Source organism: Ptychodera flava, chromosome 5 (assembly GCF_041260155.1).
Source record: "Ptychodera flava strain L36383 chromosome 5, AS_Pfla_20210202, whole genome shotgun sequence".
NCBI classification, from domain to species: Eukaryota; Metazoa; Hemichordata; class Enteropneusta; family Ptychoderidae; genus Ptychodera; species Ptychodera flava.
Window position 1 is genome coordinate 34611141 of NC_091932.1, and position 17219 is coordinate 34628359.

At 36.9% G+C, this 17219-nt stretch overlaps 1 protein-coding gene across 1 annotated transcript; it reads left to right on the top strand.

Moving 5' to 3' along the window:
• The first annotated feature begins 5556 nt into the window (after nucleotides 1-5556).
• Nucleotides 5557-10144, top strand: LOC139133732 (uncharacterized). The gene is made up of 8 exons (XM_070700498.1): nucleotides 5557-5726; nucleotides 6066-6206; nucleotides 6410-6610; nucleotides 7180-7512; nucleotides 7619-7746; nucleotides 8162-8312; nucleotides 8753-8892; nucleotides 9201-10144. The coding sequence occupies exons 1-8, from the start codon at nucleotides 5642-5644 to the stop codon at nucleotides 9273-9275; spliced, it is 1254 nt and encodes a 417-aa protein (XP_070556599.1). The 5' UTR covers nucleotides 5557-5641; the 3' UTR covers nucleotides 9276-10144.
• Nucleotides 10145-17219: the final 7075 nt, after the last annotated feature.

The following is a 17219-nucleotide window of genomic DNA, read 5'->3' on the forward strand; positions in this document are numbered from 1 at the left end:
ACCCTTCGGTAATTTTCGGATTTTCACCAATTGTTAAGCGAAAGTATGTTCGACAAAGTTTGTGTTGTTGTTGTCGTGTGGTGCTGATCGGAATGGATGTGCTGGCAAAAACGGGAGTGTTTTGAGCTTCAGGAAAGTGGATTTTACCGTTTTAAAAATTCCTCTCATATTTTTATGAATATATAATGAGTGTGTTTGAACCAAATTTGAAAGTCTTTTATCGATACTGTCTGGTTTTGCTCAATGGTTTACGGTCAGTCACACCGTCTTTTACACGTGCGCCAAGAAAGGACATGTTTATGAAACTGCTGGCGTGTTATGTTTTGATTGGCGTGAGGCAGTGTTTCTGGCCTGAGAGCTCACAAAGTAACTATGGTTGCTACGCGACTGGCAGTACGATGCCATCTCGTCGTATGTTTCGCATAATCTCGTGTAATTATCAACCACAAACCAAGCCTCCAAAAGTTTAACACCTTTGAAGCTCATTTTAATATGAAAAGCCAATAGCCTACCGAGACGACCATGGAACAAAAGGCATGCAAGTGTTGCCACTCTGTCTATGATATTACTCTGTGATTTTGCGTAAGTTATTACAAAACACGTCAGTATTACAAAATGCCGCAGTACAAGGCCCGTCATTGATTCAATGGAATGCCCTGACTCATGATAACTCTCTCGGCTAGGTCGTAGAGGTTGTTAAGCCTACACCTTTTGTCTGGCAATACTCTTTCTTCAATTTTAATCAAATGGAGGGTCATATCAGAATGGCTTTAGTTGGAACATGCCATGACAACGTATATCATTGTGTTGCGCATAATCACTTGTTCACAATGCACTGTGACTTTCATCCGGAAACACTTAATTTTCAGCTGGTCTTGAGAAACGAACTCAGAAACTTTCCTGATACGCTTTCGAACGTTTACTTCACAGTATGAGCTGCTTTTAACGATGTTTCACAGAAAGATAGTAACCGTGCAGATTAAAAGTTCTTACCATATCCAGCATTTGCCCTGTCCGCGGCCATGTTGTCAGCGCCACCAATGGTGTAATTGTCATCAAAACGTGGGGTTGTTCGTCATTGTTTCTGAACAAAACTGCATCGACTTCCCGTTTCCCAAAGCGGCTACCTAGATCCAGAATCACAGCTATTGCGTGAATAACCATGACATCTCTTTGACTACCAAAACTCCAATTACTTAGATACCCGAAAGAGCATTGCACCATGAAACTAAAGTCTTGTTTTAAAGTTGGTCGACGCAGGAGGTCACCAAACTTGTTCATGAATACATACTGTAAAGGATAATTTCTGTAAAACAACCACTGGAGGCGCTCTTGCCAAGTGCACTGAGAGAGGTACACCGATTCCGCCCAAAAGAAGGCGCGGTATCTCGTTGCTGAAGTTACAGGGGTGGAAGGTGATGTGCACTTTATCTTATATTTTATTGATGACAACACTATAAACGTTGTAATCTATGTTAGTATGCAGATGTCCAACGACATTTATCATCGTGTTAATATGATGTCAGATGAAGTTCGTAAAGAAAAGCACTGCGTCTGTCCGATAGAGCGGTTGTCATCGGAAAGTGAGTGGTTGTTATCGGAAAGTTACACAAACGTCCATATCACTACTGTTTCAAGAGAGTGTCCTGTTCCTTCATGAGACTGAAGAGTGAGTGGTTTTGCCTGGCAAATTTTACCAACCAACGCAATCAAAGGCGTCAAGTACATTCACAAAGCCATTTCAAATAAAACATGATTTTCCATTGAATTTTGAATCCAGATAATTCTGAATGCTCGGTTGCATCTTCTATGAGAAAGTTTGATCCTAAAAGGTAGAGCTTGCGATCTAGGATTTTCACCTCCGGTGTCATTTCACAAGTAGAAGTTATAAACAACTGGAACTACCAATCGGAATGTATCATTGTACAAATTTTTAACATCAACAGACATTGGACCCTATAACTATGAGGCCAAGGAAAGGTCCGTATCGTGAAGAAGTATGATGTGGACGTGAAATAGTTTCATAAGAATTCTGTTCCTTAGAACGCGCACGTTTAGGAACTGTCATCCTGAGTGCCTCTTCTGATTGAAGTAAAGATTAGTTTACAAAATTAAATCGACAAAGGCCTAATTTGAAAGAGCAAAGGTTTCCGATGTAAATGTATAGCGTGTAATCCATACCAAACCAAGCTCACTGCTTCTTAGGGGAAGTAAACACTTTCAAAGGTTAAGATACACGATTAGAGGATAGGTCAGTAAGATCCGCAGTTAGAGATTGAGAAGTTAGTTTGATACCAATATGCTCCGAAGATAGCGTATTCGATTCAAAGTTTGTCATAATGACGAGTCAAAGACAGATCGATAAATTGGGTCGCCGGATTCCTACGACGGTTTACCTGGGTGATTTCGAATTTTCATGTTCGTGATATCGATAAAAATGGTTTAACCTATCCATTTCTCCTAGTAATTTTTTTCTTCCTGCGTCATCTTTGTGATGTTGCATGTCAAAATGTCGGTCCCGGTCGTCCCTGCCTGAACGATTTAGGTCACATGATAGGTCCATATGTTGAAATTTATTGACAGTGCCCCAACATATTTTTAACAATCATATAAATATGTCGACGTGCATTGACTAACGTTGTCGGAACTCATCGAACGACTTATCGCAATCAACTTTTGAATCCAATAATCGAACTTTGGAACAGTCTTCGACTGATTCGTCTTACCCTAACATCCGAATCCAGATAACCTAACTTCAAAGCTTATTGACCGATCTGCGACCTTCACAACCTTTGCATCTAATAAGCTAATTTTGGATCTTATCGACCTAACTTCGAGTCATTGCAGCTGATTAGCACTGATAAGTGTTCACTCACCCAACGAACTAAGGGCTATTTTGTGCGGTTTACTCGCCTAGTGGGTGTTTTTAGCTATCATTCCTCTTTTTATTACGTAAACTACTGAAGTTAATTATAATTTCCTATAATGAACTATCTTTTACCAAAGATGTATAATTTGTCCTGTCGCTCACAAAGTGCTGCTATAAATCGGAAGTTGGTATCTTTATCTTGTTTATCAGCTATATCTCAAAAGAGTCGATTAAGCTGATATAACTTTCAAAGGCAAACCCGACATCATTTATATATTATCAGCAGTAACGGAAACTGTTTGCTCGAACCACGGGATTAAAACTTGTGCTGTGGCTTCACTTGCATTTAGTCTATTTCTACGAATAGCAATTCGTCGTGTAATATTGTCCCCATATAACATGGTATAGGGACAGGAACCTTTTGTCTGTTAGGACCAAAGTCAGACGTATGACAAGATTGGATGTTGAAAATATAAAATGTCACAGTGACATGTGTCTGAATGGCTTTGCGAAGACATGGCATTTGTCATGGTCTTGCACTAGCGCTGTCGTTATTGCCTGTCTGTGCATTGCCGCTGTAAATTTACGTCAGCATTCCCTGTTACCTGTTCTCTGACGTCGACGTAACTGCTGTTTTTACCAAAGACTGCTACCATGGTTATGAATTTGTATCGCCAAGAACTGATCTGAAATCAGCCACAGTCGACAAGACATCAAAAAGTCAAAAGAACTGTTTCTAGTGCTGACTATTCCGAGAAGATTCACCAACAATGAATTGTACGTCTGTTAATAAACGTTGTTCATTCTTAGAAAAAGGACGGTATGTAGTTTGTTTTCACACTTAGTAACTCGATATCGCTCATAATCATATGTGTACCACTCCAATAGAGTCATAGTACAAATCCTATGCTTTGTTATTTATAAGCGCTCAGATGAAAGACAAATAAAATGTATAATTTGCTCTCTCTCTACACACACACACACACAAACACACACACACACACACACACACACACACACACACGTTGCTAAATACAAAACGTTAAACAAAACAAGGTATGATCAGCCTGATAATACATTTAACTACACGTCACATACATCATTAGAAAGTATCATGATCAACGCTTGAATACACCATCGTTCTCTAGCTACATCGGACGTTTATGACTCTTTATCAGCGGTACAATATGCGTCGCACATTATACCTTCTAACATGCAAGTCTTTATGTTTCAAGTGCAGCGATTATGTACAATGTGTCTGAGATTTTGGTTGACAGTCACTAGCGTGTTCAAGAATGTTGAGAATGCAAACAAGTCTTTGTATGATGACTACATTTCATCACACAATGAATTATAACTTTGCGTTTAAGATCGGTTACTTGGCAAGTAAGCGATGTCAAATATGTCATTTCGACTGGATCAGACGAGATCACACACTTGAATACTCTGGACCTTGCCTCGGTGAACAAAAAGTAGGGTGGGGAATTGCGCACCAGTTTTTCTTACCTAGCTGCTCTGTTTACTAACAACAAAACGCAACAACATTCTTAAATTGCTACCGTGAACATACTGACAGTGCCAACTAATTTAATTCTTGATTCTCTCTCACAAACTGCTATCCAGTAAACTTAGCTTCGAAATCCGATAAGCCCTATACTACTTACATTTCTGGATTACTTAGCGAAAAAAATTATCAATATGTATAAAGTGAAATAGGAAGTTCAAAAGTTTTCAAGAAGACTAGCTGCAATGTCTTTTAGACACTATGAAGCTAAGTAACTAACAGAATATTACATTCAGTGATGGTGTCAAAATAAGTCATTCGGAGATTAGTTTTGAAAAATAACAACAAAAAAGAATTACTGCTATTCGTTATGTTAAGGACTAATTGATAGTGATAAAAAGTAATTGTGAATTTTCTTGAAAACTCCAATTAATCTAATTGTTGCTTGGTTAGTTTGATTGTTGGTAAGAAGTCGGTATCGAGAGTACAGTTGACTCCCAAATAAGATCCTTTTTATTGCAACTACAAATGAACTGAATTAAATTAATCTAGATATTGTGAGTGGCTTTTTTTACAGTAAGGCTGCCATGAATATGTTCGACCATTCCCTTACATGTTTGCATTTCACTCGCTTGACACAACCAATCAGCTAAAGTGGAGTCCACACATACAAACCCAAAATGCCGGAAAGGGGAGAAAGCGAGAACAAAATTTTTCACGATTTAAAACAAAAATCAGTGCCTTTTAATGAACAAATGGAAAGGGATGAATATAACATCAACATAACCATAAAATACTAAGTTGGAAGAGCATTATTGTTTTAACACCACAGATAATCGGATCCTGACACTCATTTTATACAATGTATTCCAATTCTCATTTTCGATTTCGCCATAAGCATTCACCATTTCGATTTCAACGTAACCATTCAAGACCAGTTTTGTCAATCGCTGTTTTCTGCAAAAAAAGATGAATACGGGGGTTAGTTATAATTAGTCAAACGGATTGCAGAAAACTTATCTCAGGTTTACTGATAGAAGTTTCAGTTATATGTAGAGCACTGAAAGGTTGATAAAATAGTCTGACAAGCCGACATGCGTACCTGACCTCCCCTTATTTGAATACAATAAGCTAGATAAAATTTAGCTGCGCCATAGTGTTGGCATGTAGCCCAATTGGATTTATCGTGGGTAACATGACTTTTGAAATTAAACAGCCAAACCAAAACACAGTTCTTTTATTATGCCTCTAGAGTCTGTCTACAAACGATGAAGTCAAGTTATTTGATTCTGTTGTTGTTCTTGGTATCGAGGGAAACTTTTGGCCAGTCTCATTGTGATTTCACCGTCATCGGTAAGTGCTGCTGTTGACATTTGGAGTTCAACTTCAGGAATCGAAACTCAGACATGACAGTGACCTTGGCAATTGTCTGGGACGCGTCAAAAATTGTAGGTGTTATCGATCAAGTAGGCGTGTACTCTGAATAAAATGCATGTTTCAGACCAAGAGCAACGCTTCATTATCTAGTGGTTTAAATAGATCCTAACGAGCCATGTTTTTTCCACATTCTGAATTCACATTTTGAAATTTTCAATTACGAGCAGCAAAGATACGTAAATTCACAGACATTCATCGAACGGTAAAGAGCGCACATTCAACTAACATCATTTCTCTCATGAATTTGACACCTAGGATCACAAGCTGTCGGAGAAAATGATATTTTGGTTCCTGTAAATTATGACGTTGCTGTAGTGCAAGGAGTTAACTTGATTCTGGATTCTGGAGTTTACGTAGCAGAGGAAAAAGATATATGCGTAACAAGACACAGAGCAGGTACTTTTTATAATATATAGACTGTCATGGAATCACCGTTTCTGGACTCATTTATTGTTTAAGGCTTTGCATTATGTACTGAGCAATAGCGATTTAATTTAACACTGTTCGAAATATTGTTCCAATAACGTTTAAGTGCCAATGGCATTTAGGGGCATGCGGCTACTTGATTTCATCAAATCAATTGTGTTCACCTTTTACAGGCGACACTACTGTTGTTGGGTGTACCAATGGAGTTCCGAGCCATATTGACTACATAGTATCTCAGCATAGCCTCGAAGAATACAAAGGAACCTGGAGTCTTAACATTTACAATTTACAAAGCTACCACAACGAATCTAAATACGTATGGACATATCGTGACACAGAAGATATCATCGGGGAAACGAATATCCGTCTCATAGGTATGTTGTACGTTTCACGTCTTATACACGCCGTGCCAGTGGATTACGATCTAACATTTACAAAAATTTGCTCGTCAAGTCTTTTCGTTGCACTGCCATGTTTATACTGTTGCGAGACAATTCATTTTCGTCTGTAAAATACTTGTGAGCAGAACAGTCCTCACAATTTACCTCAAATTTTAACGACACATGCTAATACAACTATATGACACTTGAATATTTCCATGCAGTCTCACTTATATCAATAGAATATTGTCCGGGTAGAAAAGGCTAACAAATCCAATGATTTCAAATAATTTATGACAAGCACCACAATGCGGCAAGCCATTTGCAGTGAAGTACCCTTGAACAACCGCCATTAACAAACGACACAGTACCATGCGTCCACAACGCAGAATGCAATATAACAACAAACATGTGAGGAACGAATGGAAGACTTAAGTTAGTTGGCGTGATATTAGACTTTCTTGGGAGACTAACCGTCGAAGAGACTTTGTCTTACATCTAATATCGGTATAACTCTTTCGAAAGATTATGAATTAACTTCTGCTCTGTTCTTGATTTTCCAGAAAGCAACTCGGCTGAACTTTGGGTAAATGCTGCGAGTGGAAGGAATATGTCAGTGGTATTAAAACTGGACGAGGACTTACAAGATGCCAAAGACATCGCGTATGAAACGGCTGACAAGATCCTATTTTCTTATGAGAACAGACAAGGATTTGCCCAAGACTGTTACGTATATCATAAGGCATCACGTATTTTTCCAATTCACCGACATAATTTTCTAGCAATCAACAAAATCGATGTCGCAAAGTGTACCTCTGAGGGAAAACACGTTTTGACAGTCACTCCAAATGCTTTCAGGAATCCTGAAAGGACGTCAGTTTTCATTGAAGTTGAAGGTAAATCATAAACCTAATTCACACTTGTACTTTAGCTGTTATCTATACCGCAGTCATCTTATCAATATGCACAATCTAAGTCACATTTCTTTTTAATATTTTTCAGGAGAGGTTCATGTCGACAGCACCGTCGTACATAAACCAGAGTTTCAAAGGGACACGGCTGTACTACAATGCACAGCCAACAGTAAGATATTCACTTCAACGTGGTTTATCAACGATATTAAAATACAGGTAAGACTCCGTATAGACTCATAGTATTCTATCGTAGTAGTAAAGTACACTCTTTGGATCGGCTTAATCATATAATTAATGACAAAATAAAATGCTTGACCAATTCTAAAGAACACGATGCGTCAAGAGACGATTAGCTAATGATAAATTTGGTAAAGAAGGGACTTTGCTTCATAATACTTGCTACAATTAAAATATGGTATCTGTAGAAAACTGGAGTTCACCCGAAAATTCCCTTTTATCCTTTCGTACGACATTAACGGAATAAAATAAATCGCCTTCAGTAAAGATATCATAAAGCACTACGTTACCCTTCATGAAGGCACATTTTTAAAGTTTGTGTCGATGAGCAACATGTATTATCCTCCTGACCAATAACATACACTCAATAAAATTTCACACTTTGATTTCGCAGAACGACGAAAGACACCGTGTTGTCAATGGCATCACCAAGAGCACACTAACAGTTAAAGACGTCAATGACGATGACGTTGATTACTATCACTGCCAAGTTAAGACGTGCGACGGTGAAGGTTACAGTCAGAAAATCAGTCTGAAGACAACAGGTATGCTTGAGGCGCTGTATCCTGAAACACACTCCTTCTCATATCATCAGATGTCCTCAAACACATTACACGGCTTCTCCAATCAAAAGACGACTGACACGAATTCTGTCACTGTGGAACCGATGTGTATTCTCTGTACATAAAACCGCTCTCACCTCAAACATGTGTTACTAGCGAATAAGAGTGCCGAGATGCCGATAGCTGACAGCAAGCACGAACAATTCATGTGCTACGTAAAGACAAGACTACTGTAATCCCTAAATGTACATATGAAACCTGCAGACAACAATACATTATGAAGACGAGAATATTGATTTAGCGAGTGATTGATAGTCTCTCTCTCTCTCTCTCTCTCTCTCTCTCTCTCTCTCTCTCTCTCTCTCTCTCTCTCTCTCTCTCCTGTTTCTGTCTGTCTTTCTGTCTGTATGTATCTCTCTCAGATGACGCAACGATCGAGAATGTGTTCTACTGTTCCGTTAACTACATACTGATGGCACTGTTCGCACTCTCCCTCTTCCTCAACATTGTTTTTGTTGCCGCCACTGCATGTAAGGTCTGCAAACTCAGAGAAAAAACAAAGGTTTGTATTTCAACTTGATCGTATCCATGAAAATTCCTCAGAGCAACACTTGTCGCATTTGCTTTATTCTCAAAGAATTCAATTTTAATCGAATGAATCACTGAAGACTTTATTCTTCGTTACCGTACAAAGGGATACCACCATTTCAACAAGTTTTTGTCTCGATGCTGTTTAATAATGTTACAGAAGATATTACTGACACCTTGAGAAACTAAAAATATTACTCTCCTCCTTTATTTGAGCATCTTTCTTTTATGTGTCAATCAGTACGTGACTGTCTTCCATCTTTTTTCATTTGTCTCCCATAGCTTATCTACACGACACTCAATTCTTCGTCGAATGGAATAAACGAAAAGATCGGAACCAAAGCACTTGAAGTGTAGCGCAACAAAGACATTGCTGGTTTATTCGCGATTTCAATTTATGAATACAACGCTCAGAGTGAATACACGCTATCGCTCATTGCCACGATGGAAACTAAAGCATTACTATTACACCGTTATGAAAATTTCAATTTACATTTAATTTAAAAATGAACGAGCCTCTATTTTTGTTGCTTTTGAAGATTGTGTTTTTTAGAAATGACACGGGTTTTTCCGTGACGATGGTCACAGAATCTTACGTTGAAAGATAGAAAATTGAGAGAGTCGGTAGCTCTTAAGATTTCAGCTTGGTTGAAATGTGCTGTTTATGTCTTAGTTAAGCCTTTCGACGAATATGGCTGTCAGCATGCTTGTTGTAAAGTTTCAACCTATTTTCCCATTTACATATACCAAACTATGACCTGTTTAACCAAAATAGGCGTAAATCGATATGTTACCTTCACTGTGAAATATGAAGAATCTCAAAGTTTTGTCACCGTATATAGGTTTCATATTCTTTACAGGGGGCACATAAGAAGGAATAAATAAATGTTTACCTTCCTGTCACTTTTATTGTTGACGTGAAAAGCTAAATGTAGCCAAACCCAATGGGTTTACATTGACTCAATTTGTGCACTCCTTCCATGTCAAACGTAGCAAATGACAGCCTGAGTAGCAGTTGTATTGGATGTCAAACAGTTATTTGAGATCTGAACAAAAATACGCCTCGGAAATTTGAAGAAGTTAGTTTTTCTACCAGAATACGGAAAACGTTGTGACGTCGAATTCTTGTCGATTACGAACAATTCACGCGGCTTCAATCTCTTCCATCAGTTTTGTATTACATAGTCTGTATATTCATTATTAAAGTTTTCTCATAAAATCACGGTATTTTTCTGATAGTCTTTCTTCTTTCAATGTTCATATATATAATTCATCTACTTATTCTCTACGTCATTATCCATAGGATTTATCTTTACTTAATTTCGTACCGAGTCATATATATGTCACACTGATACATCTTCGCAGCACCACTTTCAAATGAAGAATTAAAGCAAGTATAACAGTATACGTTGAGCATCGCAATGCGAGTCGTACCCAAAACAGTCTGCGTCACAAGGTTGCAGGCCGAGAGAAACACACTGTTTTGAGGTGACACTACAGGCCTTACAGGTGATGCAGTTGCCCGAATATGATGACTGGTAAATATATTTTGAAACACCAGTTTCAAAACTGTAAAGCGGTAACTAGCTTTATTAATGTGTAAGTACCAAACACGAAGCATACAAAATGATAGTCAATTGACGAAATACAGAAGAGATTAAGACCATATTACTGAACATATGCCAGTACAAGTACATCTTTAATGGGGATAACAGTTTCAAAATAACAACTTTCAGCGTGAAAATAACCATTTGTTTGCATCGTCACAATATCAATGTGTGTAGAGAGAGCACAATATATACTGGGCCTATTGCATGTATCATTTAACTTCTGCAACGTTGGTAAAATCAATTCTGGACGTTTTAGTAGCACTTCTAAACGTTCAAACACTTGTGACAAAAAGGCAATGGCAATTGGACGATTTCATGAAAGACGAATACAATTGAACGTACACACCGTAATAATTTCTTCTTATGCCAGATTTTTACTAAATCGTGTTTACACATACATCCCATTACGGTTTTCGACTTTATAAAATTTACGACAGAGGGCCATCATATAATATTTGATCGAATCGTGGAAAAGTGGAAAACGTCAATGAATATCATTGTTCTTCTATTTATGCTAAGATCAAAATTTCATCATAGGAGCGGCTTGACGGTAATGTTGGATTGCACTGCAAAACAAACTGATGAAACCTATTTATACGAACACATTTGCAATAGGATCATTTCTCGACTAAAGGCAGATATTTGAAACAACAAATACAATTTTCATGTCTACCGAGGTATATATCAATCTTTAAGGACGGTCTTGAGATTCTTGACCATACCTGTATACGATGGAGTTCCACAGTAAATGTAAAAAGTCTTTGTTTTATTATTTGTACAAAAATTTTGTTCCGAATTGGAATAAAATTTATTAGTAGTCGGTTCCGGCACTTAATATGACAATCTTGTATCATATATCCCATCACAAATTCTCTATGTAAAATTTGCAACAATGTTGCTTAAAAAGGCCTAACCACTTATTGTTCATACGCGGAGTCCCAGGTAGTGGAGTGAATTCTCTTGAAAACTGCACTTTGTCGTTAGCTTACGCATATCACATAAACGTTTCCAGCCTTCTACATCAAAGGTAACACATTGTGTATTTTTCCGTTACATATAAGGTTAATTTTTAAGGACAAGGTATAACAATATGATCATTATCTGCTTAGCGGGAAGTTTCTGAAATAATTTGGATGCATGTAACAGTTGTGAAAGTTATTTAATTAGTACAGCAAGACACTGATCCCAGTAATTCTATCGTTTACAAAACTTCCTAGCGTCTTCTGTGATTTGTTGGCACAGATCCAAATTCTAGTCAATATGTAAACAGATACCGAAACCATTATTAACGCTAACACCAATCCAGTATGAAGCAAAGAACAGATGCACTTCAATCCCGCTGTACAATTGGTTCGTTTAATATCGAACTACTTGATCGACATTTTTAGAGGACACAAAAGGAACGACATGGATTTAACAGCTGCATCATGCGTCATACTGCTTTTGATCTGTGGTTAGTTTAGACTGCGCATGCAAAGGCAACAGATACAACAGTAAGTCTACTAGTAATTAGCTTTCTCTTCTAAAACGACACAGATTGTTAATTAAGTTTTTGAAAATCTTCACGTTGTTGTAATGCAGTGGAAAGTTGTGCGACATTTGACTTCTCAAATGGAAATGACATTACCTGGGTCATCTAGCAACAGAATAACGTAGAATGACGGATAACGCGCTACTGTCACCGATCAGTGTAGTCCCAATACTTTTAGTACGATTGAAGATTAAATTTGGCGTTTGTTCTGTTTGGCATTCTTTGAATGCAGTCGCACGCAAGAGACAAATACTTGTATGGGCGTTTGTGAGTGGAATACAGAAACAGATTTGTCTTGTAAGTCGGGCATCATTTTTGAACGATGAAATAGTGATCAGTGATACACACGTCTTCATCGCCCAAAGTATGTTTGATTTTAACGAAGCAAAATTCGCATCACATAACGAGATCTTCATCGTGTTGTCAAAAACATGTTGTTTTACAGATATAATGAAGATTACTCGCAAGTTTATCGTTCTCACCACGTTTATTTGTTTCAAGAAGGCGATAGGATTAATTTCCTGTCCTGAAAATATTGGTGAGCAATTTACAGTTTATTGTAAACCGGGCTTCGTAAATCCCAAATACGCAAGATAATAATGACATTGTTCTTTTATCATACAAAATTTGCAAATATTATATGAGCTGTGTGATTAGGTATTCTGCAAAGAGCGCCACAATGATCGATACAATTGTTAAGACTTTTCCTCTGTGTAAGATTTTCCCGGACATTTTATCAGAATACTCCTAACACATTCAAACATTTGCTCAATGACAATTGTATATTACCACAACTATTAAGAGGTCGTTCATGATAATCATATACCAAGTTAGCAGCACGTTGCAAATACCTACACACTGGCTAACAACCTTGAATGCACCTCGATGGTCTTTTATCATTTACTTTTTGATTCATAACGTTTTGTAATTGTTTCACACTTGTTTAAATTTATCTTCCAGGAGTTGAAGTATCTAATGACCATGAAGTTGTTGTTCCTCCTAATTTTGACGTTTACGTAACGACGGGTACCAAAGTTTTGCTGCTAAGTCCTAATGTGATTGACGATGCACTTAGCGATGTGCCTGCTCTGATGGATCAAAATACAACTCTCTGTGTCAATATTTCTAATACCGGTATGCTTCTACTCTGTGTTCATTGCTTTACTGTTTCTTCCATACCAAGTTCGACGTTGAAAACTACCATAGAATGGCAGACATATCTTCCTTCGTATCTTTATTTTCTCTCGACCAAATATAGATATGTATATTCTCTTACGACGAAATAGAAAGAGAAATCCTGGGACAGTAAAACTAGCTTTCGCTGTTGTGCAATTTTCCGATTATTTATTATGTAAGATTTTCAGATTCTTTATGACTATATTATCGTTTTGTCTTCCGTAAGGAAATCAAGAACAGTCGACGACAAATTGCTACGATAAAAGTAACGGTAGCTTTGGCAGAAAGGGTGGTAAGATCGTTTTCGAGATAACAAACACTGGTGAAAATAATGGCCGATCCAAGTATACTTGGTATTCAATTTCACATCCTCATATGGTGATAACGGAAACCACAGTAAACGTGATAAAAGGCGAGTAACATTTTCATTAAACATCGAAAACCTAATAATTTGTTTACTTCTCAAATAATTTTTCTTCTTTGCTATTTAACAACCTTCAGCACATTCACATTTTACAGAGTTTCACAAAAGTGTGCGTTTGGAAATGATGGATATACGTACAGTGCATATTATATAAGGATTGAACTGTCCATGACAACGTCAAGGACTAAAGTCATATCTGGGAGTGCGTTGATTTCTATAGGTCTTTCAAGTCACAATAAGAACAATACGTTTAATTTCATAGGTTCAAAAGTTGCATGATATTTACTCCTTGAGTTCAAAATACAAAGTGTACCCAGTTCTTCAGCGACACGAACAATGTTATGTCGGAATAGTTGACATCCAAATTGTAATCAGCTATCTGACGATAGCTCTTTATTATCCTCCTGTCGTTTTTTTCCTTCCGGGTTAGCGCATACGGTTACCGAGCTGGCTGATTTTTAGCACTAAGTTGCTTTCAAAGCCTGTTAATTGAAAACGAGGATAAACAATAGCATACAATTACATACGACTTCACCAATTTGATAATCACCTAGATCATTTTAATTTGCAAATACTTTTAATGATAGACATTAAACATTTCCTATTGGTGTCATGTAGATGCAGATACATACAGCTCGAAAGGCGTTGAAGTCGTGATGGGACGGCTGGGAAAAAACGTATCAATCACTTTACCATTGAGGGAAAGGAACTCCATAGATATCGCATTAACAGATCCTGTTGGAGACCACGTTTTCGATATGGAAAATGTTAATGGAGAAATGCGAAAATGTAACTTGTATAAACACTATCAGCATATCTACCCAGCCCTACAGAAAAATGTCCTTATCATAAATTTTGTTGATGTAGGGCATGAAAATGCAGGGCTCTATACAATCACAGTCACTCGCCGCAAAAGTGTCGAATCTATACGTTTTGAAATGCAAGTCAGAGGTAATGTACACTCACCACTAATGCATGATTTACAAACTTAGAAATATTAAATCACTAATTCATTGTGTTAAGTCTTTGATAATAATCATGCATACAATGTCACCATGATGTAACAATCTACACCTTTTCATACAAAATGTTTTCACGATGTTGGTAATACTAGGATAATCGTTATGTGACGTAAGACCATCTTTTGCGATAGGAAAGAAATAAAATAACCAGCTCTACGTTGTCAATTACTTTTTAGAAATGCAGTGGTAGAAAGCCTAAAAAGGTTTATATACCTTTACTGATCGGGTATTGCAATAAATAAAGCAATGAACGTGACTATCAAATGAAAAGCGCAAAGTTAACATATGTTTCTGTTAAAAGTACATTTCCAGTTTTTTCATTTTCGTTTTTTTAGAAGAAACACTTACTGAAGAAAACCAGACACATGAACAAGACGTGCGTGGTAAGACATGAATCTTATCCGTGTTTGCTGTCTTTTTATAAGTTCACCATGTTTTAACTTGACAATCAACCCATATTCCTACAGTCGACAACATTTGAGACTGACTTATATAGAGATATCACTAAATTGTATACGAAATGCATCAAAGGCAACCATAATATATTCTAGAGTATTCGCTTTCGGAATAAAAGTCAAAAGCACATGGGAAAATAGAAATACTGGCAGGAGTACAGAAATTACAAAAAAGAAAAATTAAACTATTTCATATGGCTATTTTGATTGTATATGGTGAAAGTACAGATAGATATTCATAATAATACGAATACGAAACGTCTATCGCCTTCTGACAATAAATTTTCATAATATAATAAATATTTTAGTTTTACATACCACGCATATTTCCTTTTCATTTCAACGTATGTTGATATAAAGTACACTACCTTGCCAAAAATGCAAATTTTAAAATATCGCAATCTTATAGTGTTCAAATAAATTCTATTGCGGACTAGCATTCAGTTGTCAATAGTAAACATGGTATATTAACTGTGTTGAACACCAGGCGTTTCGAAAGAGTTCGGGAGTAAAGGAACAAATACTGTAATTTACAAAATGAACAAATTGATAACTTTTTGGAAATACGTCGAATGTAACATCTGACGAATGATTGGTTTCTTGATGAATTGAATTAGTGTGACTTATGAATTGTCAATTTGACAGCGCACTTCCCGGAAACCTCAACGGCATTTGTGAAGCACGTGACGGAAGAGTGGTCACAGGGAACAACACATGTTACACGTAAGAATATAGCTCATTAGAACACCCAACAAATTCCTCCATTGACACTCGTCTCGAAATAATAACAAAATTGAACGGAGTTTCTTGGAATACATAACACTCCCTTGCATTAAAACTGTAATGAATAAAAACCTTATTAAATAATTTTTGTACAATCCGAACAACTGCATGCCATATGCAGACACATTACACAGAGCATCTGTGACATTTATACAGAATAACGGGACTTGAAGTCATATGCGGTCCTTAATTTTACTATATAAGGATAGCGATTTATCATCACTAACCTATCCTTACCTGTCTGTCTTCTTTTTCTATCTCTCTGTTTTTTTATCTCTTTCTAAATTGATATCTTTCAGCACGACCACATTTCAGGAAAGTGTTAAGGTGCTCCGTTAACTACATTCCATTGATATTATTGGCACTCTCCGTTACCTTCAATATAGTGTTCATAGCTGTTCATATTTATGGAGCCCTCAGAGGCAATGTCAAGGTTTGTATTAGAGTTATAATGTTTTTCTTCCACATTGCGCCATTATGTATATATATATATATATATATATATATATATATATATATATATATATATATATATATATATATATATATATATATATATATATATATATATAATGTATACAATGTCATATATAGAGATAGATAGATAGATAGATAGATAGATAGATAGATAGATAGATAGACAGACTTTGTGGGCTACACTAAGTAATTACTTAATTTATCTCCACTCCTCTGTGACCGTATTTGTGTTCCGTTTGCCTGTCTCTTTCGTTGTGCATTGCTCCTTTCCTTTAACTTTCCTTTTCCATTTTGCATCCATAGGTCATGTGCGTTTCAATTAAGTCTTCATACAATGGGCGGTACGAAAAGATGGCAACCAAGTAGGCTGATTTGTACTTCAGTAGTTCAATATGCAGTTCGGAACCAACGTATTTAGGAATATGAAAGATGACTACAGCAAAACAGAAAGGCTTCGGCAAGAAAGAAAGACTACATTCACGAATTGCGTGAATATATATTGATCGACATCGGTTCTACGACATTGAGTCAGGCTTTGAACTTTACGATATCGAGAATTCTATAACACATTTTGTATCTGAAAAAATACTGTTTCTTCTCTTTGTCACGTTTTTGTAGTTTATCGCTTCAAACAGTTTGGCACACTAAAATTAAAATACGAACTCTGCATGACAGTTTCCCTCCACACGGATCTAGACGTTGCCAGATGTGACTATCAGAACCAAGAGTCACAACTCGTCACGTCTATTAATATCCATAAGTGTTTGTTACCTCTCTGCTATCACACTCGAAAAGTCAAAGGTTGGCTCTTACGTTAGATTGG